This window comes from Somniosus microcephalus, chromosome 29 (assembly GCF_052327205.1).
Source record: "Somniosus microcephalus isolate GS21.2 chromosome 29, FLI_Smic_1.0, whole genome shotgun sequence".
Taxonomy (NCBI): Eukaryota; Metazoa; Chordata; class Chondrichthyes; order Squaliformes; family Somniosidae; genus Somniosus; species Somniosus microcephalus.
The window spans coordinates 35091599-35115243 of NC_141015.1; the positions used below are offsets into that span (position 1 = coordinate 35091599).

Here is a 23645-nt window from a genome sequence, read left to right on the forward strand (position 1 = left end):
CATTTGAGACTTCTTATCACACCCCTTATGTCCTGTGAGATTTTCCACTACTTCCTATTAACCTTGAGGGCTTGCGTTACCAATACCGCTCGTGAGATTATGGGCAGGATTTTCATTGGGCCGTGGAGGCGGGATTGGAGGCGTGTGGGGGGTTAAAATCCCGAAATCGGGGGGCACGAACCCACCCGCCTCCATGCCCATTTCCCAGGAGGCAGATACCCGACCTGTGCAGGGACCCACCTCCCCGAGGCGGGAAGGGGATTAGTGCCAATTAACTGCCTGTTAACAGGTAGTTAACGGGCAGTTTTTAGCCTAATCCCTATTTTTATTCCTGAAGTGTGGGATTCCCGACGGCTCCAAACCACGCCAAGTTAGCGAGGCGGGCCGTCGGGCTGAAGGACTTGGAGGGTTCGAAATGTCCGGTGTTCAGGTGAGTGATGGGTGCATGAGTGAAGAGGTAAGTGTGTTTGGTGTGTGTAAAGTGTTTAAAGAAGTTTTACTTACCTTTACAGCCTTCTTTCATCTCACCGGCACAGAAAGCAGAATGGCCGTGAGCTGTCAAAAGTTGCAGCATTCAGCTTTCTGTTCTGGAGAGATATTTAAAATCAGCCCGAGAGGAAGGAATTAACTTGGAGTACAGATTGTCAGTGTTTGATCAAACGCTGATATTTCATCTGTCAAAAGCTCTTGACAGATGAAATGTCAATCTGTGACGTCACCTGTTGCCGGGTGGCCCTTAATTGGCTTGCTGAGCCCGCTGGGCGGGCTCAACAAGGTCAATCCAGTGAAAATCACGTGGGTTGGCCACAACTCTATGGAGGCGGGACTACAACCCCGAAAGTTGTAGCCACGCCTCCAGAATCAAAATCCAGCCCTTAGTATCACATTGCATATACCCTGTGCGATGCTCACATTCACATATGAGGTCTTTGACGTCCCATTTGTCCTATAACACAGCGCATTGAATAAGCCAACTAATCATAGCTATTGCTGTTGAAAACTAGAGCTACAGGGAAAGAGATAGGGAGTGGGACTAGTTGGAGAGCGCTTCCAAAGAGCAGGCACGATGGGCCGAATCTCCACCTTCCATGCTGTATGATCCACTAAACTCTATCTGAAAGAAATAATACAAACTCTCTGCCAGTAATTACAAATGATGATCCAATCTTGGGCTTCACCTGATCAACAGGCAGCTCAAGTTTCATTCTTGCCGTCTGTGTCATCATACGAACCTTGCAATTGGATATCGACCATCTGAGACACCAGGAGCTGCCTCATATTCTCTCTCTGCATGACACACCGCAAAGGAATATTCAGCTATGTTGTCTTTTTAACGGGATTTCAATAGTTTGTTCCTTGTCTGGGGTACAGGGAACTAACTGAGCTCGCAGTTGCATCGTACAGGGTTCTTGGTTATTTGCCTGAAGATAGGATTAATCAGCAGGTGGCGTTAAATTGCTTTTTTTAAACTCTGTGGTGCGTTAGGTAACGGCAGCCAAAAGGTTTAGCATCGGTGAGCAAGCAGTTTTATTGCAATTCAGCAGGCTCCAGATGGCTGGAACTCTGTCCCTCTAGAAACCATCCAGTGACCATTAACACATGAATACCCTGTCGTACCAACCTTGGCACTAAGGCAGTCAGAAATCGGAGGATGTCCTCTTTAGAACGGGGGGGCAGTTCAGTTGGGTGAACCTTAGTTACTGACGACAAGGCATAGACTGGAGCAGGACCAGCCGATCAAAAACCACATATTTAAAAATCCTTTGAATGTTGTCACTTTCTTGTTCCTGAGCAGTTCCATACATTCAAAGCTTAAAAGTTAAACCTGTGGATAAACCAGGTGTCAGAGAGTAGTTGAGGCGAGTAGCATAGATATCACCTGTTGCCATTGCTGAGACTGACTGACAAGGGCCTGGGCTCCATCTCATCTAGAATTAGGACTGTCATGAATCTTATCATGACTCATGAAATAACACTGGGCAGCCAGCTGGTGGCGCCGTCCAAGGAGTATAAATGCTCGGGCGTGGGCCCAGTTTGCTCAGGATGTTTCTCTAACCAGGAACTAGTGATGTAACTAGAAATCTCATGGTTTTGAAACAGTTGATTAAAGCCTTGTTTTATACTCAAATCAAGCACTCAGTCTTTTTACATCAAGGGCTAGTTATTGCTGGCACAGTTCTAGAAAGAAATACTTGCCTTCGAGGGACTGCAACGAAGGTTCACCAGACTGATCCCTGCGATGGGGGGGGATTGTCCTATGAGGAGAGATTGAGTAGAATGGGCCTGTATTCCCTAGAGTTTAGAAGAATGAGAGGTGATCTCATTGAAACTTATAAAAATCTTACAGGGCTTGTCAGGGTAGATGCAGGGAGGATGTTTCCCCTGGCTGGGGAATCTAGAACCAGGGGTCACAGTCTCAGAATAAGGGGTCGGCCATTTAGGACTGAGTTGAGGAGAAATGTCTTCACTCAGAGGGTGGTGAATCTTGGGAATTCTGTACCCCAGAGGGCTGTGGAGGCTCAGTCGTTGAGTATATTCAAGGCTGAGATCGATAGATTTTTGGATATTAAGAGAATCAAGGGATATGAGGATAGTGCAGGAAAGTGGCGTTGAGGTAGAAGATCAGCCATCATCTTATTAAATGGCGGAGCAGGCTCGAGGGGCTGAATGGCCTCCTCCTGCTCCTAATTTGTGTGTTCTTATGTGCTGTTACCCATCAACGTATTTGTACAGCTGAGTAATAATTCTCACGTACTAACATCATGCCCCTCAAAATATGTGTAGTTCACAATCAATTTATGAATTAGCCATTTTTTAGCTGTTTTGTGTATGTTATTGATCTGATTTATTGGATAACGATAATAAAACAACTGCTTCGAGTGATGGGTTCAAATAGATCTAACGTGAAGCCATCCGTTGATTTTTTTCTCCCCTTTTTTTACATGTTCGTGGAAAGAAATGTGTTTGTATTTTGTGCCGTTTTTATTCGCATGTTTTGTGTCTCCTGTTTTATTTTGTAATGGCCGTTTATTCTTCTCGATGAACGCTGTCACTGAATGCCAGCACTGGCGCCCGACGTTGGCGGTAACGGCGCTACGAAGACTCAGCCAACTGCCTTGCAATCAGCTGAGTCACTTCACACTGACCATCCCCCTGAGGTGACACTCCGTAAGTCAGCAGCAATCCCCCCCTCCCCTGGTTTGCTACCCCCCAGTGTGTTGTGTGATATCCAGTGATGTGGCGCTCCACCCTGAGAGCAGGTTTGCATGCAACGCTGGAAGATAGAGTCGCAATCAAAGCTTATAGTCAGTTGGCGTTTTAAGATTTTTCACTTACGCTTTGCAAATCTAATTTTTGCAAACTCCGAGCGTTGTAAGTGCGTGGTTAATGGCAAACTTACAACGGTGTGTAGATTGTTTTGGGGAAAAAAAGGTACAATAACAAACTTTAAAAAATAAATAAACCCTCTAAACTACAAATATGTAATATCTCTTTCCCACCTGCAAAGTTAATAGCTACCCATTATCATCAGTGTTGCTAAGGAGCATGTACTTTGCAGGTTTGTGCTTGTGATTGCCCTGCCGGCTTGCTCTTGTGCACTCTCTAGTGGCCATTTCACAGAAGAGCAATGACAGGAGCCTGCGAGTCGGCTGGCTGCTCCTTCTAGTCTGTACGCTACACTGAGATGATACGAAAAGGGGCAAAAACAAAATAACTGACAGTCGCACTGCTCTCTCGTCACCCTCACTCAACAACGTATAGAGTTTGTTGCCCTGTAAATAGGGAATATTTAATTCATGTCTAATGCAATGGTGTAAAGATATTGCAGTACAAGGCTTTGAATTTTGATATACCAAAATAAATGGTTCTTCTCAAAAGGCATTCGCTGTGATAGAATGGGAAGAAACACTTCATCAGTGGATGTTCTTGATGGCTTTTAGATTGCATCGAATTGCATAGAATTTACAGCACAATTCAGCCCAACTGGTCTAATCTGGTGTTTATGCTTCACATGAGCCTCCTCCCACCCCTCTTCATCTCACCCTATCAGCATATCCCTCTATTCCTTTCTCCCTCACGTGCTTATCTAGCTTCCCCTTAAATGCCTCAACTCCCTGTGGTAGCGAGTTCCACATTCTAACCACTCTCTGGGTAAAGAAGTTTCTCCTCCTGATTTCTTTATCGGATTTATTAGTGACTATCTGATATTGATGGCCCCTAGTTTTGGCCTCCCCCCACAAGTGGAAACATCTTCTCTACGTCTACCCTGTCGAACCCCTTCATCGTTTTAAAGACCTCTATCAGGTCACCTCTCAGCCTTTTCTTAGAAGTGAAAGTACAGAATGCTCTACTCGGATAGAATAGGTGAAGCTCAAACTAGTGGGATGATAGTTGATTTTCCCAGATGGCTGGACAGTGAGGTTGGAGTGAACTCCATTGCTAGTGCTTCACAATTCTTCAGTGCAAAGCTGCCCCTAATTTGAACATCGAGCACAAGACATTTTAAGAACAAACCCACCTTCTGTCTATATCCCTCAATCCCTTCCCTCTCTCCGAGAGGACAACTTATTAATTGTCTTTGGAACCCACTTCAGTGGCCTTTCTTAGTAACTTATTCCACTATTCTATTAGTCTTCAGGTGAAAAGGTTCTGTCTGGCTTCCCTAAGGCTTGTTTGTTTAGCCCATGACCCCTGGTCTTTGAACCCTTCACTATAATGGCTGGATCAATGTTGTCACTGCCGTGTTAAAAGCATCAGTCGGGCCACCTCAAAGTCTCTCTCGCAATGAAAGCAGGCCTAATGTCTTTAACCTTCCTTAAATCTGCTGATACGAGGGATCATTTTTACAGCTTGCCTCTGTACTCTCTCAAGGGCAGCAGCATCCTGCCTGTGATGAAGTAATCAGAACTGCGTGCAGTATGTCAAATCAGAATCGACCAGTGCCCTTTTCATCAACAATGCAACCTCGTTGATTTGTACTCCAACTCTCTGCTAATGAAGCATAATTTGCCTATTTCACTCCATCTGACAGTTTGACAGATTTATCGACTATAAGCCCTAAATCTCCTCATGATTAACACATTATGCTGTTGTCCCATTTAACGCACATGTCCTGTTTCCGTCCCACATTCCTATAGTAATCGTTTCACACAAAAATCTATTAGCCTCGAAGACCTATATCCTTTTTGAATCTGGTGGTATTGCTCTTTATAATGTGCCTTATCCCCTATTTTTGGTATCATCTGCAGTGTACAGGTTTTACTGACCAAATCATGTGTTGATAAATAGCAAGGGTTCCCAGACCAACCCCTGAAGTGCTCCAATCACAACCTCCTTCCAATCTGAACAGTTTTCGCTAATGGCTGCCCTCCAATTACCTATCCAGCACCATATTTTGCCTCGTATTCTGTGGTTCCTTACCACAACTATTAATGGAACCTTGTCAAAAGTCCAAGTGGATAATATCGACGGCATTTCCCGGTCCTTTATATTCGTAATGTTGAGAAAGAACTTGCATCTATATGAAGACCTTTTTATGTCCTCGGGATGGTCACAGCCGATGAATGGTTTTTTGAACTGCAGACAATTTAGATTGAGAGATAGACTTGCATTTATATAGCGTCTTTCACAACCCCAGGACGTCTCAATCTGTGCACAGCAAGGTCCCACAAACAGTAAATGAGATGAATGACCAGTTAATCTACCTTGGCAATGTTGGTTGAGGGAAGAATGTTGGCCTGGACACTGGGAAATGTCGCTGTGTGTCAGCCAGTGGCTCAGTGGGCAGCACCCTCGCCTCTGAGTCAAGAGATTGTGGGTTCAAGTCCCACTCCAGAGACTTGAGCACATAAATCTAAGCTGACACTCCAGTGAAGTGCTGAGGGAGTGCCGCACTGTCGGTGGTGCCATCTTTCGGATGAGACGTTAAACCGAGGCCCCGTCTGCTCTCTCAGGTGGATGTAAAAGATCCCAGGGTACTATTTCGAAGAAGAGCTGGGGAGTTCTCCTCGGTGTCCTGGGCCAATATTTATCCCTCAATCAACATCACTGAAACAGATGATCTGGTCATTATCACATTGCTGTTTGTGGGAGCTTGCTGTGCGCAAATTGGCTACCGCATTTCCTACATTACAACAGTGACTCTACTTCAAAAAGTACTTCATTGGCTGTAAAGCACTTTGAGACGTCCGGTGGTCGTGAAAGGCGCTATAGAAATGCAAGTCTTCCTTTCTTTCAATTAGTACCTCAGTTTATTGTCTCATCCGACAATGCTGCACTCCCTCGGTGCTGCACTAACGTGTCAGCCTCGAGTACGTGCTCAAGTCCTGGAGTGGGGTCTGAACCCACAGTTTCCTGACTCGCAGGCAACTGAGCCAAAGCTACACTTGAAGAATGAAATGCTTCCTGTTTAGAAGGAGAGAACAAGCTTGAAGAACAACCACAGGGTAACATTGGCATCAGTAGAGCTGGTTTAGTGTGAAATATTTTTCTTTAAAAGCAGGAGACCAAAGTCGCCCTGGGCAAAGCATGGACACGCGCTATGGAAATCTGAAACCTTTGCACACTTGAAATAAACAGATCAGACAGAGCTAACAATCTCTCCGTCCACTTCTCCCAACCGCTGATGTGCTACCTGCTGTTGTATCTAGGCAACATCTGTGGAGAGAGAAATAGTCAACGTTTCAGGTCGAAAACCTTCGTCAGGTTTCGACCTGAAACGTTGACTGTTTCTCTCTCCACGGATGTTGCCTGGCCTGCTGAGTTTTTCCAGCATTTTCTGTTATTTCAGATTTCCAGCATCCGCAGTATTTTGCTGTTGTGCTGTTGTGTCCAGTTGCCTATTGGGACTGGGGCATTAACGAAGACTTTTTCAACAACAGACACCGCTTTCAGTTTGCAAATAAGCCGCAGCAGAGAAACTCAAGTCAGAATTAAATTGTTACCTTGTAGAGTAAGTGGCTGGGATCTGAGTGACATGGAGGCAGGGAGCAAGTTGAATGCTCGGCATAACACATTTCGATAAAAACAAGTCCAAGTTGAAGGCCACTGTGGTGACTGTACACAGAATACGAGAAACATTCTCAGTCTGTGCTTCAGTTCAAGATTTATCGACATGAAAAATTGCGAGTTCCTCACTCTTGGTTGTTCTCCTTGGAGCAGAGAAGGCTAAGAGGAGATTTGATGGAGGTGTTTAAAATCTTGAAGGGTTGAGATAGAGTAAATAAAGAGAAACTGTTTCCCAATGGCTGAAGGGTCGATAACCAGGGGCGACATGAGGAAAACCTTTTTTATGCAGCGAGTGGTTAGGATTTGGAATGCGCTGCCTGATAGGGCGGTGGATACAGATTCAATAGTAGCCTTCGAAAGGGAATTGGATAAATACTTGGAGAAAAATATTGCAGGGATATGGGGAAAGAGCGGGGGAGTGGGACTAACTGGATTGCTCTTCGAAAGAGCCGGCGCAGACTCGATGGGCCGAATGGCGGCCTCCTTCTGTGCTGTCCTATTCTACGAACAACAGACAGGAAAAGACCCTCTGGTCCATCTAGTCTGACCCATGCAATTGTGATGCCTTGTGCATCATAAGATACACACTCCCCACCCCACACACAAAACCTTGCGATCTCGTGGGAGAGACGAAAAACCGGAATAAAAACCTGGGCCAATTTGGGGCTGGTGGTGGTGGGGGAGAACAAAAATCTGGGCATTTTTTCTCCGACCCCTTTTATGTCCTCAGGATGCCCATAGGAAAGTTTGCCTAATTTTCCATCCATTTAGTTAAATGGCAGAAAATCAGCCAGGCTCCCTCACGGTCATCCAGTCCTCCCCGCCCGATGGGCCGAATGGCCTCCTTCTGTGCTGTACCCCTCAGTGATTCTTCACAATTGTTTATTGTATTCCTTCGAATCCTCTTATTTCAGTCTGCTCCGTGTTAACCAGCTGTCGTTTCACGTTATACCGGGGTAACGAAAGAGACAGTCTCTAATGTGCTATCACACACATCACTTCACCTTTGCTGATCAATTATTATGTAGCGTTACAGCTGGATTAACAAAGGAAACATGTCCTAATACTCCACCCAACCGTAACCAGCTGCTGTACAGTCTGACGCACAGACTGTCAGCCGTGCACCTGCTACTTTGCACCAGAGGACTGCACAGGATTGGAATAGGCCCTGTCTGTGACTTACTCTTTAATACCACGTGCAAAATGACACTGGAAGCGGGGAGAAAATTGCAGGGCTACACGGGGTAAGAACAGGGGAGCGGGACTAATTGGATCTTTCAAAGAGCCGGCACAGGCGCGGTGGGCTGACTGGCTGCACCTCTCTGTGCTGTATGATTCTATGAAAATCTCTGCTTTACAGCGAAGAGAAGAACATAAAAGAAATAGGAGCAGGAGTCGGCCATACGGCCCCTCGAACCTGCTCCACCATTCAATAAGATCTGAGCTGATCTTTTACCAGAAGATGAACCCATTGCATAGGAATGGTCCGGCTAACCCAGAAAATAGCCTTCCATTTTGCCAATAAATCCAGACATTCCCCTGCCTATTTCCCTCATGCTATGTAGATTGGATCATTTATGCATACATACGAACATACGAATTAGGAGCAGGAGTCGGCCACTCGGCCCCTCGAGCCTGCTCCGCCATTCAATAAGATCATGGCTGATCCGATTACTCCACATTCCCGCCTACCCCCGATAACCTTTCACCCCCTTGCTTATCAAGAATCTATCTACCTCTGCCTTAAAAATATTCAAAGACTCTGCTTCCACCGCCCTACATAAGAACATAAGAAATAGGAGCAGGAGTAGGCCAATTGGCCCCTCGAGCCTGCTCCGCCATTCAATAAGATCATGGCTGATCTGATCCTAACCGCCAATCCACTATGACAGGACTATCTCCTGAATCTAACAGAATCAGACACACGAAACAGGAGCAGGATCAGGCTACACGGCCCCTGGGCCCGCTCCGCTACCCACAGGGCCATGTCCGATCCGCACCTAAACTCATGTCCAAATTCCTGCCCGCTCCCCGTAACCCTTAATTCCCTTTTCTTCTAGGAAACTGTCTATTTCTGTTTTAAATTTATGTAATGATGTAGCTTCGACAGCTTTTTGGGGCAGCATATTCCATGGGCCTACCACCCTCTGAGTGAAGTAGTTCCTCCTCATCTCAGTTTTGAAAGAGCAGCCCCTTATTCTAAGACTATGCCCCCTAGTTCTAGTTTCACCCATCATCTGGAACATCCTCCCCGCATCCACCCGATCCAACCCCTTCACAATCTTATATGTTTCAATAAGATCGCCTCTCATTCTTCTGAACTCCAATGAGTAGAGTCCCAATCTACTCAACCTCTCCTCATATGTCCATCCCCTCATCCCCGGGATTAACCGAGTGAACCTTCTTTGTACTGACTCGAGAGCAAGTATGTCTTTTCTTAAGTATGGACACCAAAACTGTATGTAGTATTCCAGGTGCGGTCTCACCAATACCTTGTACAACTGAAGCAATACCTCCCTATTTTTATATTCTATCCCCCTAGCAATGAAAGCCAACATTCCATTGGCCTTCTTAATCACTTGCTGCACCTGCATACTAACCTTTTGAGTTTCGTGCACCAGGACCCCCAGATCCCTTTGTACTTCAGTACTTTCTAGTTTCTTGCCATTAAGATAATAACTTGCTCTACGATTTTTCCTGCCAAAGTGCATAACCTCACACTTTCCAGTATTGTATTCCATCTGCCAAGTCTCTGCCCACTTACTTAGCCTGTCTATGTCCCCTTGCAGGTTTTTTATGTCCTCCTCTCTCGCTACTTTCCCTCCCATCTTAGTATCATCTGCAAACTTTGATATGTTACACTCGGTCCCCTCCTCCAAATCGTTAATATAGATTGTAAAGAGTTGGGGACCCAGCACTGACCCCTGCGGAACACCACTGGTTACTGATTGCCAGTCTGAGAATGAACCATTTATCCCAACTCTCTGCCTTCTGTTAGATAGCCAATCCTCTATCCATGCCAGAATATTACCCCCAATCCTGTGATTTTTTATCTTAAGCAATAATCTTTTGTGTGGCACCTTGTCAAATGCCTTTTGGAAGTCTAAATACACTACGTCCACTGGTTCACCTTTATCCACCCTGTATGTTACTTCCTCAAAGAACTCCAGCAAATTTGTCAAACATGACTTCCCCTTCATAAAACCATGCTGACTTTGTCTTATTAAACTATGATTATCCAAATGTCCTGTTACTGTCTCCTTAATAATGGACTCCAAAATTTTACCTACCACAGATGTTAGGCTAACCGGTCTATAGTTTCCAGCCTTCTGTCTACTGCCCTTTTTAAATAAGGGTGTTACATTAGCAGTTTTCCAGTCTGCTGGGACCTTTGCTGAGTCCAGGGAGTTTTGGAAGATTATTACCAATGCATCCACAATCCCTACCGCCACTTCCCTCAAGACCCTTGGATGTAAGCCATCAGGTCCAGGCGATTTATCCGCCTTGAGTCCCATTATTTTACCAAGTACCATTTCCTCAGTGATTTTGATCGTGTTTATCTCCTCCCCCCCTATAGCCCCCTGCTTGTCCAGTGTTGGGATATTCTTGGTGTCCTCTACTGTAAAGACTGATACAAAATATTCATTCAGTGTTTTTGCCATCTCCATATTTCCCACCATTAATTTCCCGGTCTCATCCTCTAAGGGACCAACATTTACTTTAGCCACCCTTTTTCTTTTTATATAACTAAAGAAACTCTTACTATCTGTTTTTATATTTTTTGCTAATTTACTTTCATAATCTATCTTCCCTTTCCTAATCAATCTTTTTGTTATTTTTTGCTGTCTTTTAAAGTTTTCCCAATCCTCTATCCTCCCACTAGATTTGGCTACCTTATATGCCCTTGTTTTTAGTCGAATACTATCCTTAATTTCTTTACTTAGCCACGGATGGCTGTCTTTTCTTTTACACCCTTTTCTTCTCAGTGGAATATACTTTTTTTGGAAGTTGTAAAATAACTCCTTAAATGTACACCACTGATCATGTATCATCTTACCCTTTAATCTATTTTCCCAATCCACTTGGCTCAATTCTGCTCTCATACCTTCATAGTCTCCTTTATTCAAGCTTAGCACGCTTGTTTGAGATACAACCTCCTCACCCTCTAATTGAACATGGAATTCAACCATGTTATGGTCACTCATTCCAAGGGGATCCTTTACTAGGACATTTTTAATTAATCCTGTCTCGTTACACAGGACCAGATCTAAGGTTGCTTGCCCCCTGGTCGGTTCAGTTACATACTGCTCAAGAAACCCATCCCTAATACACTCATCCTCAAGGCAGCCCTGCCCAATTTGATTTGTCCAGTTAATATGATAGTTAAAATCCCCCATAATTATAGATGTTCCCTTACTACAAGCCTCAACTATTTCCTGATTGATACTCCGTCCAACCGAGTTGCAACTGTTCGGAGGCCTATAGACTACGCCCACTAGTGTTTTTTTCCCCTTATTATTCCTTATCTCCACCCAAACTGTTTCATTATCCTGATCTTTTGACCCAATATCATTTCTCTGTATTACAGTGATTCCTTCCTTTATTAACATAGCCACCCCACCTCCCCTTCCTTCCTGCCTGTCCTTCCTGATCGTTAAATAACCTGGTATGTTTAATTCCCAGGCATTGTCACCCTGCAGCCATGTTTCTGTAATGGCCACAAGATCATACCCATATGTAGCTATTTGTGCCATTAACTCATCTATTTTGTTACGAATGCTACGTGCATTCAGATAGAGAACTTTCAAATGTGTTTTTTGACACTTAGTTCCTGCTTTTGCCCTTTTTATTACTTTACCTTTTACTCCATACCTTCTGCCCCTTCCTGACACGCTCTGGTTTTTCATTTCCCCACTGCTAAGTCTATGACCTTCTCTGTTGTCATTTTTATTATTTGTTCTCTAGGAACCTCCCCCCCACTAGTTAGTTTAAAGCCCTCTCTACAGCCCTAGTTATATGATCCGCCAGGACCCTAGTCCCAGCACTGGCCAAGTGAAGCCCGTCCCAACGGAACAGCTCCCTCCTGCCCCAGTACTGGTGCCAGTGTCCCAGGAAGCAAAACCCATTTCTCCCACACCAGTCTTTGAGCCACGCATTTAACTCTCTGATTTTATTTGTCCTAGCCAAATTCGCTCGTGGCTCAGGTAATAATCCAGAGATTATTACCCTTGAGGTTATGTTTTTTAATTTGACCCCTAGCTGCTCATACTCCTTTAACAGAACCGGCTTCCTAGTCCTATCTATGTCGTTTGTACCAACATGGACCACGACGACTGGATCCACCCCCTCCCACTGCAAGTTTCTTTCCAGCCCAGAGGAGATGTCCTTAACCCTGGCACCGGGTAGGCAACACAGCCTACGGGACTCTCGCTCTATCTATCCCCCTAATAATACTATTCCCCTACCACTACAACATTTCTATTTACTCCCCCCTCTTGAATGGCCCCCTGTTCCACGGTGCTGTGGCCAGGTTGCTCATCCTCCCTGCAGCCCCTGCTCCCGTCCCCACAGGGAGTAAGAACCTCGAACCTGTTGGTCAAGAACAAGGGCTGCGGCTCCTCCAACACTACCTCCTGGTTCCCCGTACCTGCCTCACTCGTAGTCACACCGTCCTGACCCTGGCCATGGGCTACATCTGAATTAATTAACTTCATAGGTGTGACCACCTCCTGATACACAGAGTCCAGGTACTTCTCCCCCTCCCTGATGTGTCGCAGTATCTGAAGCTCAGACTCCAGCTCATCAACACGGAGCTGGAGATCCTGTAGCAGCAGACACTTGTCACAGATGTACTCACCGTTAGCCTCAATGGGGTCTACCGGCTCCCACATCTCGCAACAGTAACACATCACCTGCTCCATTCTATGTAATTAATTTAAAAAATTTTTATTGTTAGTTATGGACATATGAATCGTACTAGTGACACTGTCCAAGAGCAAGCTTTACGGTCATTGATTAGATATTCTAGCTGATGTCTGCTGTCATCTCTTGGTTGGAATTCTCACCTCTGACACGCTGCAAAGCTCTCACATAAATAACCGATGCCCAGCCCATCAATGCAACTCTGTCTCGCTGTCGATCCTTCCTCTAGCCTATCTGCAAACTGGAGTGGGCCCAAATTGCAGCGCATTCCCGTTGTCGACTGGCAGTGTGGACATTGACTGACTGCTCGTGAAGCAGAGTGACTCTGGTCTGCGAGCACTCGCGATCTGCAGAAGGCGCTTCCGGCTGGTCTGGAAGGATGCCAAAAATCGCTTCCCGCATCCATTCACGACAGTCATCACCTCACAGAGAGTTAGCGATAACGTCAGCAGCTAATCAAAGAGAAAGAAGGCCCGTCCTTGAAAGACGGAGAGCTCTCTCTGGAATCGAGCGCAGATATCGCACGTGTCAGCCGTGGCCCAGTCGGTAACCCCCTCACCTCTGAGTGGGAAGGTTTTGAACTCCAGAGTTTAGGGCTGATGTAGATAAACGTGACGGCCAAGGTTTAATTGCAGCTGTTAGTCGCCTGTCCAGTTATGTCTTTGTGGCTCGGTGTCAAATTTTGTCCAATGACGCTCCTTTTTTAAAATTCGTTTGAGATGTGGCAAGGTCAGCATTTATTGGCCATCCCTGATTGCCCTTGAGAAGGTCCTGTGAAGCAACTTGAGCCCAATAGTCTAGGCTGACACTCCAGTGTAGTGCTGAGGGAGTGCTGCACTGTCGGAGGTGCCGTCTATCGGATGAGACGTTAAACCGAGGCCCTGTCTGCCCTCTCAGGTGGATGTAAAAGATCCCATGGCACTATTTCGAAGAAGAGCAGGGGGGAGTTCTCCCCGGTGCCCTGGCCAATATTTATCCCTCAATCAACATCACTGAAAATACAGATTATCTGGTCATTATCACATTGCTGTTTGTGGGAGCTTGCTGTGCGCAAATTGGCTGCCGCATTTCCCACATTACAACAGTGACTACACTTCGAAAGTACTTCATTGGCTGTAAAACGCTTTGGGACATCCTGAGGTCATGAATGGCGCAAGTCTTTCTTATTTTCTTATATTTCTTTTTGATTTTTCTCTTTTTAAAAAAAAGACATTCGGGCTGATGAAGCCATTGGAGAACTGGTTTGGAGGAGCCACTGAGACCTAGCAGTACAATCAAGATGCATAAACATCAGCTGAGATGAAGCCAGTTCTCCCAGCTACTTTGTTACTTCAACTGTAAGAGTGTTAAATTCAGCACCCCCCTATCACCAGGCTCAGTAACCCCTCCAGTTCCCCTAATGATATCATTGGCACTGTTTAATCAATGTAACTCGAGGGCAATTGTGATTGGTCTTTGTGACCAAAGATTGGCTAGTGTTAGGAACTGGAAATTTCTCACTGTTTAGCAGTTCCTTCCTGAGGTTGGATATTGGCTGTCACGTTTGTCTACATAGGTCCACGGCTTTGGCATTCCACCAACCCCTGTAACCTCTCCACTGCTCTCTCCTCCTTGAAGTTGCTCCTTAAAACCTACCTCTTTGACCAAGCCGGTCCTAATATCGTGGCTCGGTGTCAAATTTTTGCCTGACCACGCTCCTGGGACATTTTACCACATTAAAGGCACTATATAAATGCAAGTTGTTGTATCCATGTAGCCTTCTTGAAAATTGCCTGCCCTGTGCATATTATAAGATGGTACATCATTCATGTAATTGATTTGTTAAAAGTCTCTCTGCAATTTTATATATAATGTTCATAAGACACCCATCACAATTGCAGTATTGAACTGTATGTGTGTGCTAGGCCAGGCCAATGTAGCAGAGCCTGGTCTCCAATCATCTTGGATCCCCTTGCCGTTGGACGAAGACCTTGCTCTGTCAAGCCCGTGTGGTAGCTGGTGCGCAACGGCCACCCCACGTTAAAAGAATTCACGCACGGGCATCTTCCACCCTTTAAAATGAAGTTCGGGACCTGGAACGTCAGGACCCTCACGGACAACCCCAACAGTAACAGAGACTGGAGGTCCCGCATTGGACTCATCAGTCACCTGAGAACTCATTTTTAGTGTGGAAGCAAGTCATCCTCGGTTCCGAGGGACTGCCTAAGAAGGGAAGTAGCCTTCTTGCCCAGGGACATTCAGCATTCATTAAACTTTTTCATTATGACTGCTGAAGCATTAAGTATTTAAATTAGTCACTTACACCATCACAACGCAGCTTCAGCAGATTGGAATTTGAATCAACGAGTTACAAAATCGGTTGCTACGCAGTGGCAGAATGCACCATTGAACCTGCAGCTGGCCACGTCCATCCGGCCACACCACGGCCAGGTTTGGGCAGAGTGCGTCCACTCGAGGAGAGGGGGCAAATGAACCGGTGAGGGAGGTCGCCCGGGGCTGCTCACTTAGCCACCCACCTCCCACGAACCAATTCTAAACTACCTCAGGCCTGGCTGTACTTTATCTGCCCACTCTCTTCAGCGTTGCCAATCCTGGTTGGACACATTTCTGGAGGTATCATCACCACCTGACCCCTCGCCGCCAATCGCGCCGCCCTCACACTCCCGCCATTGGTCGCCTGACGCCAATCCTCGCAACGCACCGCCTTCCCCTGCCAATTGGAAAGTGAACAGACTCTTGGTTATCCGATTGGATGATTCTTGACTTGTTTCCCCCCCCCCCCCCCCCCCCCATCTCCACTTTTTTCATAACTCATAAATGAAAGCGTTCAAAGAAGCTGAAAATAACGGCCAATATTTTTTTTTGCAATGCCCCGCTGATTTTTCTCCCAGGTCTGCTCATGGCAGTGTCTGAAAGATTAGTCTTCAGTTGCTGGAGAGTCCAGGACAACCCTGGACCGTAAAACCCTTGGTTAAGGAGTGGGGTGCAGCCACAGGGGGGGACTCGGATTGGAGGGAGCGACTCACGCATTCAGATCCTCACCAAGGGCTCAGAAATGCAAACTACTGCTCTTTGGCACACAGCAGCCGTCTTAATCTGCCTTTGCCAGAAACTCCAGTGCTTTGGTCCCAGCTAATTAAAATTTCAGGAGGGAAAATTAACTGGCGTTATAGAGAGGGGATCCTCAGCGCACATCCTTGCAGCTTGTTTGAAGTTGTTTGTGATATTACAGTGTTGTGTTTTATTTGCTTAAATTCCATGCTTGTTTGCTGCTGCTTTACGTTTGTGTCTCTGTTTCCCCCCCCCCCCCCCCCCCTACATGTATTCAGCCACTGTAAGTGTGGATCTCACATATGCAGTGAATCACACAGATAATTCAGAGCTGTTTCCGCCCACATCTCCTCCCACGCAGTGTAAGTGAAGCAGAAGTTTTTTTCTGAGCAGTGGCTCGGTTGCAGTGCCTAAAACTCACCAGAGATTAGGTGGAGTGAATCATACTAATTTTTTTTGTGTGTGTACCATAACCAACACATGGAAAAAAAAGTGCACTTGCATATTTAATTTACCGCACAGTTTGTTTTTTAATAATTTCACTGTGCTAAAGAAAATGCCGATTGTCAACTTTTCATTTGCCGTTATTTTTTAAATTCCCTTTTGATTGCCAAAAAGCGAGCCATCAGATACGTAATTTAAGCAACGCTTCACAATTGATCACGATAATTATTCTCCATGCTAACTTGAGCAAAGGATGACTTGAAGCATTTTTTTTTTAAATATTTGAGATGTCGTTCAGTAATTTTAGTCTATGCTCTGTGTCACTGAGTTGAGAATCACAGAAATATGGGGGCCAATTTTAACCTAATCCAACCATCGGAAAACTGATGGGATCGGGTGGGGGCAACGCTGGTATTACACGCCCCATCCCACCCTTAAACTCCCATTAAATTTAACTCCCCATTAAAGTCAAGGGAGAGTAATATTGGGCGGGGTGTAAATCCCGATCTGGTGGATTTCCCACCCGGCGCGTCGGGTTAAAATGACCGCCAGTGGCTTTGATATCGCACCACGCGTGTCAGAGCATTTAACTAACGGTGCTAAATTCTTTCCTCTGCTTTTTAATGGAGGTGGGTAAATAAACAGGTTGAAAACCTTCCGTTAACATAATTAAGGAGAGAATTTCACAACACGCCCCCACGACAACGTAAGGATTCACCATTCTGTCACCACAGGATTCTTTGAGAGCCAGTAGTTTTAAAGGACCCCTTGTTTTTGTATCACTGGTTCTCTTTAAATGTCTAATGTCTTCAAGGGAGCTAGACATTTTAAACACTGAAATTGGCCAATTTGGTTTTTTTTTTAGATCTGGTGTGTTTTTTAAAAAAAAAGCTAACTTATCCGTTGTGTTTTTGTGTGCAGTTTGTTAACGTGTTTGTTTTTTGTGTCTTGTGTGCATGTTCATGCTGATTTTACAAAGTGTTTGTTGTTCTCCCTCCTTCTCCCACCCCCCGCCACCCCCCCCCCCCAGAATGTCCCACTGTGCTGTCACCTTTTTTTAAATGTTACTTATTTGTTCATTGACGGGATGTGGGCGTCGCTGGCAAGACCAGCATTTATTGCCCATCCCTAATTGCCCTGGAGAAGGTGGTGGTGAGCCGCCTTCTTGAACCGCTGCAGTCCGTGTGGTGAAGGTGCTCCCACAGTGCTGTTAGGGAGGGAGTTCCAGGATTTTGACCCAGCGACGATGAAGGATCGGCGATATATTTCCAAGTCAGGATGGTGTGTGACTTGGAGGGGAACTTGCAGGTGGTGGTGTTCCCATGCGCCTGCTGCCCTTGTCCTTCTCGGTGGTGGAGGTCGCGGGTTTGGGAGGTGCTGCCGAAGAAGCTTTGGCAAGTTGCTCTAATGCATCTTGTAGGCGGTACACACTGCATCCACGGTGCGCTGGTGGTGGTAAGAGGTAGGATAGGCTGACGACAATGCCCCCCTCCCCCCCCACCTCCTTTAGAAGCGGTCTTTGAGTGTTTCTGGCTTGCTCCTATAACGCCTGACGCCTTGCATCCAATCGGCCCACAGCTCATTCACAGAGCAGTCTGCATAAGATATCGACAAGGCCGCTGATGTAAGAGTTTTCATGGGGAAAAATCTGACGGAATCGCACAAAGCGATTCACCAATAAAAATCCAGAAATCCCAAGCAGTAAAAGCGGAAGATGCAAGGAATGTTAATCAGCATCTTAAGAGAGAGATAACTGGTTAATATTTCATGAATAGATCCTTCAGCTAAATATTAAATTAATTTTGTTCCCTTTCACATGCTCTTGCACCTGCTGTTTATTGCCAACATTTTCCGTTTTTACCTCAGATTTCCGAGATTTTTAAAAAATTAAATATACAAGAATTGAACTCAATGAGTCACCATAAACCAGAGTCCCTATTTATTCTTTAAGGTAGTTATTTATCTTAACTACAAGCTGACGCCTTTGGGCCACGGGGCTTTTCTACCAGTGGGACCTGGTTTTCAGCTTGTTCATAAAAACAGAATTTTGTTTCTTCTAAAACGTTATTGCTCCATTTATGAGGTGGCCTAACTGTTTCCATGGTTACAAAAGGGAGCAAGCAGATCCAATCAATTGGAGAGGGGGAAAAAAACTCATTCCGAAAAACCCCTTTGTTGGCGTAGCTTGTATCCGGATACGGTTTGACGGTGGATTTAATCAGTAGTTGCTGTTAGCAGATGATTATGTAATGCCTTCTTCGTGCAAAGTTTATTCGTTACTTTAGGTATGCCATTTAAAAAAATTAATTCTCGGGATGTGGGCGTCACAGGCAAGGCCGGCATTTATTGCCCATACCTAATTGCCCTCGAGAAGGTGGTGGTGAGCCGCCTTCTTGAACCGCTGCAGTCCGTGTGGTGAAGGTGCTCCCACAGTGCTGTTAGGGAGGGAGTTCCAGGATTTTGACCCAGCGACGATGAAGGAATTTAAGCTAACTGGGTTAACAGGTTCATTTGAAATAACAGAAGAATGACTCTCAGATCCAATTCTAGGTCACGACCAGCACTGGAAGCCCATGTAAATTCAGTTAAACACTGCTACACAGTGGTGCCAAGTGGCACTTTCCACGACTGAAGAAAACTGATTGCTTCTGACAGGAATGGAACAAATAAGCGCAGAAAAAAAAATCATAAGATTCAGCCCAGGCTACTGCCAAGTGAAGCAGGGTCAGTTTAAGGAAGAGCAGCACCATTTTTCCAGCTGGGTTAGAAGAGCAAAAATGGAATGAAACTGTCAACTAATGGGCGCACTGTAAACATTCATCCTCCCGAGCCAGTCTGACCTTGTCGCAGCTTGTCCACACCTCTTAAATATCGGGCTCCAGAGAGAAGTCCCTCGACCAGTGATAAGAAAGACTTGCATTTCTATAGCGCCTTTCGCGGCCACCGGACGTCCCAAAGCGCTTTACAGCCAATGAAGTACTTTTTGAAGTGTAGTCACTGTTGTAATGTGGGAAACGCGGTAGCCAATTTGCGCACAGCAAGATCCCACAAACAGCAATGTGATAATGACCGGATCATCTGTTTTAGTGATGTTGGTTGAGGGATAAATATTGGCCAGGATCACTCTTCAAAGGCAAGCTGGGACACAGATAAAGGGTGGGCACTGACTTGCAGTACAGCCCTCTACAAGATTACAAGTTAATTACTGAGGAGGGAAGCCATTCAGCACATCTTAATCCATCCATCCAGAAGTACTCGAACGTCCCGTAAGATATTAAGGGGAACAGATAGGGTAGATAGAGAGAAACTATTCCTGCTGGTTGGGGGTTCTATGACTAGGGGCTATAGTCTAAAAATTAGAGCCAGACCTTTCAGGAGCACAGTTAGGAAACACTTCTACACACATAGGGTGGTAGAAGTTTGGAACACTCATCCGCAAATGGCGATTGATGCTAGATCAATTGTTAATTTTAAATCTGAGATTGATAGATTTCTGTTAACTAATGGTATTGGGGGATATGGGCCAAAGATGGGTATATGGAGTTAGGTCACAGATCGGCCATGATCTCATTGAATGGCGGAACAGGCTCGAGGGGCTGAATGGCCTCCTCCTGTTCCCATGTCCTCCCCATTGTAACATTTAATTGGTTATGAAATCATTCCGGGGTTTTCCCCTCCACTATCCTATTTGGAAATCCACTCCATGGGCAGGATTTTCATTGGGCCGTGGAGGCGGGATTGGAGGCGTGTGTGGGGATAAAATCTCGAAATCAGGGGGCACGAACCCATCCTGCCCCCAACCCGCCTCCATTGCCAGTTTCAAAGGAGGCGGATACCCGACCTGTGCTGGGACCCGCCTCCCCGAGGCGGGAAGGGGATTAGTGCCAATTAACTGCCTGTTAACAGGTAGTTAACAGGCAATTTTTAGCCTAATCCCTATTTTTATTGCTGAAGTGTGGGATTCCTGACGGCTCCAGACCACGCCAAGTTAGTGAGGCGGACCGTCGGGCTGAAGGGCTTGGAGGGGTCGAGATGTCCGGTGTTCAGGTGAGTGATGGGTGCATGACTGCAGAGGTAAGTGTGTTTGGTGTGTGTAAAGTGTTTAAAGGAGTTTTACTTACCTTTACAGCCTTCCTTCCTTCAGGTCTCGGGAGTCCCTCATCTCACCGGCACAGAAAGCAGAATGGCCGCGAGCTGTCAAAATCTGCAGCATTCAGCTTTCTGTTCTGGAGAGATCTCTAAATCAGCCTGAGAGGAAGGAATTAACTTGGAGTACAGATTGTCAGTATTTGACAGCTTCAAAGAGCTGTGAAACGCTGATATTTCATCTGTCAAAAGCTGATGTCACCTGTTGCCGGGTGGCCTTTAATTGACCTGCTCAACAAGGTCAATCAAGTGAAAATTGCGTGGATTGGCCACAACTCGATGGAGGCGGGATTACAACCCCAAAAGTTGTAGACATGCCTCCTCAATCAAAATCCAGCCCCGTGTGTCTGATCACTCGTTTAAAAAAAAAAAGAATTTCCTGATGTCGGCCATTAATTTGTCCTCTCGTCTTACTCAATTTACTTTAAAGTAGTTTACAGGGTAGACCTTTTCCATACCGTTAGCTGTCTTCTATAACTCCATCAGATCACCTCTCAGACACAATTAAAACAGTCTAGCTAGGGTTGCCAACTCTCCAGGAATTAAAGATTAATCTCCTGGACACTACTGTGAGAAAACCCAGGGGAAAAATCATCACATTGGTAAAACACAATCTGTGTTCTCTCGTTTTCTTTGAACACTTTCCTTTTGTTAGTTATAAAAAGCATTAGAGATGGGGGTAAAAAGGCTGTTTGACCGGGTGGGGCGGTTGACGACTGGAGGTCATGTGATGTAACCGCCAGGAATATGTCCAACCAGAGTTGGCAACCCCAAGTCCAGCACATCAGCAGAATCTTAACTCGACAAGAACCTAAGCGGCCTCCGCTGTATTTGGCTGTAAAGGGAACAAATGGGTGGCGAGAAAGCCCCAAACCATCACTGTTGTGTCTGTAACAGTATTACAGGAAACTTTGTGCTATCCGGCACCGACGGGACTGAGCTGTTGCCGTTCCCTCAAAACTGCCGGACAAACCATCGCTAATGTTGAAGCATACGGAGCTTTTCAGCTCCGTATCTGGCAACAAACACTGTTGCTGCTTCTAAACAGTCGGCCGTACCTTGGAAGCGTCTCTGTAGCTTAGTAACAGCTTCAGAGAGACTTTGCAGAGCCTGACTGTTGGGGGGGAAAAAAAGCCACGAGAAGAAAAAAAAACCTAACTAAACAGCTCCTGATTTTTGCCGGTGGCTCGAGCTTGCCGGACATTTAGCCTCCAGATAACACAAAGTTTCCTGTACTTTACATAGAGGGACCTTGGAGTGCATGTCCACAGATCCCTGAAGGTAGCAGGACAGGTAGATAAGGTGGTTAAGAAGGCATACGGGATACTTTCCTTTATTAACCGAGGCTTAGAATATAAGAGCAGCGAAGTTATGCTTGAAAACACTAGTTAGGCTACAGCTAGAGTACTACGTACCGTTCTGGTCACCACATTATAGGAAAGATGTGATTGCACTGGAGAGGGTACAGAGGAGATTTACCAGGATATTGCCAGGACTGGAGAATTTTAGCTATGAGGAAAGATTGGAGAGGCCGGGGTTGTTTTCATTGGAACAGAGGAGGCTGAGGGGAGACCTAATTGACATGTATAAAATTATGAGGGGCCAAGATAGAATGGATAGGAAGGACCTATTTCCCTCAGCAGAGAGGTCAGTAACCAGGGGGCATAGATTTAAAGTAATTGGTAAAAGGATTAGAGGGGAGTTGAGAACATTTTTCACCCAGAGGGTGGTGGGGGTCTGGAACTCACTCCCTGAAAGGGCGGTAGAGGCAGAAACCCTCATCACATTTAAAAAGTACTTGGATATGCACTTGAAGTGCCGTAACCTCCAGGGCTACGGACCAAGAGCTGGGAAGTGGGATTAGGCTGGATAGCTTTGTCGGCCAGCACAGACACGATGGGCCGAATGGCCTCCTTCTGTGCCGTACATTTCTACAATTCTAAAACAAACTACAGGCTGCTCAGCCGGAGAGCCCTGAAGCACAGTTGGTGGGTGCAGTTACTGACCTCGGCTGGTTCGGTTGAAGGACAATTCGCTTTGCAGCAGGAGCAGTCGAGTGTGTCGAGGTCAAGGAGAGGCCCAAACGCCGGCGGGCACCTTTCGCCCACCTGTGCCTCGGGGGGGGGGGGGGGCGGCTCGGAGCAGCGGGCAAAAGCCCGCTCCTGGCGGGAAGGAGGGGAGCCAGCATCCAGCTCTACAAAGCCAGGCGTGCGCTCGCAGAGTGAAAAAATCGCCTGCGTCGTCGGCACTGATGAAGCAGTGAAAGCGCCGTGTCTGTCCGCTGGTTCAAACGGAGAGGTGGAAATCTCGGGTGTTTCACTCGAACGTAAGCGATGCTCTTAATTTTCTTTTGCTGTCCCCTGGAAGCTCCCCTCCGAGCCGCAGGCACGCTAAATGCGCACTAGCTTCCATAGAAACATAGATAGAAACATAGAAGATAGGAGCAGGAGTAGGCCATTCGGCCCTTCGAGCCTGCTCCGCCATTCAACGAGATCATGGCTGATCATCCAAACCCTAGCACCCGGTCCCTACACCGACAGCCATCCCACCCAAGCCCTATCCCCATAACCCCATAACCCCACGTATTTAATCCCCCCTAACACTAAGGGCCAATTTTTATCATGGCCAATCAACCTAACCCGCACATCTTTGGACTGTGGGAGGAAACCGGAGCACCCGGAGGAAACCCACGCAAACACTGGGAGAATGTGCAAACTCCACACAGACAGTCACCCGAGGCCGGATTTGAACACGGGTCCCTGGCGCTGTGAGGCAACAGTGCTAACCACTATGCCACCGTGCCGTCCCACGTTGGCACTCCTTTGCTCAGCCCTGTGATCACTCGGCAAACGACAGGTGAGTGGGGTTTTCTGCGGATTGTCCTTGCGCGTGCACGCCGGCAGCGGTTGCACCGATGGATAGGATCCGAGAAGTACGTAGTTGTTTGATTAGCTGTTGGATGAGTGCAGCAACTTTTGAAATCTCCGTTTGGGAGCAAGGTTCCGCTGATATTTATGCTGTGTTGGCCGTTCCCTCTTCCTCTTAAGCCAGTGGTAGAAGGCGTTTTAGCCAAT

At 46.2% G+C, this 23645-nt stretch overlaps 1 protein-coding gene across 17 annotated transcripts in view; it reads left to right on the forward strand.

Moving 5' to 3' along the window:
* Nucleotides 1-23645, forward strand: part of LOC147098633 (calcium/calmodulin-dependent protein kinase type II subunit gamma) — a 442156-nt gene that overhangs the window by 390238 nt on the left and 28273 nt on the right. For 8 of the 17 annotated variants that reach the window (XM_085970577.1, XM_085970580.1, XM_085970578.1 and 5 more), the window contains 2 exons: nt 3064-3168; nt 16260-16343. The exons of 7 other annotated variants lie outside the window; for them this stretch is intronic. In XM_085970577.1, the coding sequence (XP_085826703.1) occupies nt 3064-3168; nt 16260-16343 (189 nt within the window). The remainder of the gene's footprint in view (nt 1-3063; nt 3169-16259; nt 16344-23645) is intronic. 2 more of the 17 variants (XM_085970582.1, XM_085970586.1) reach the window with 1 other exon arrangement.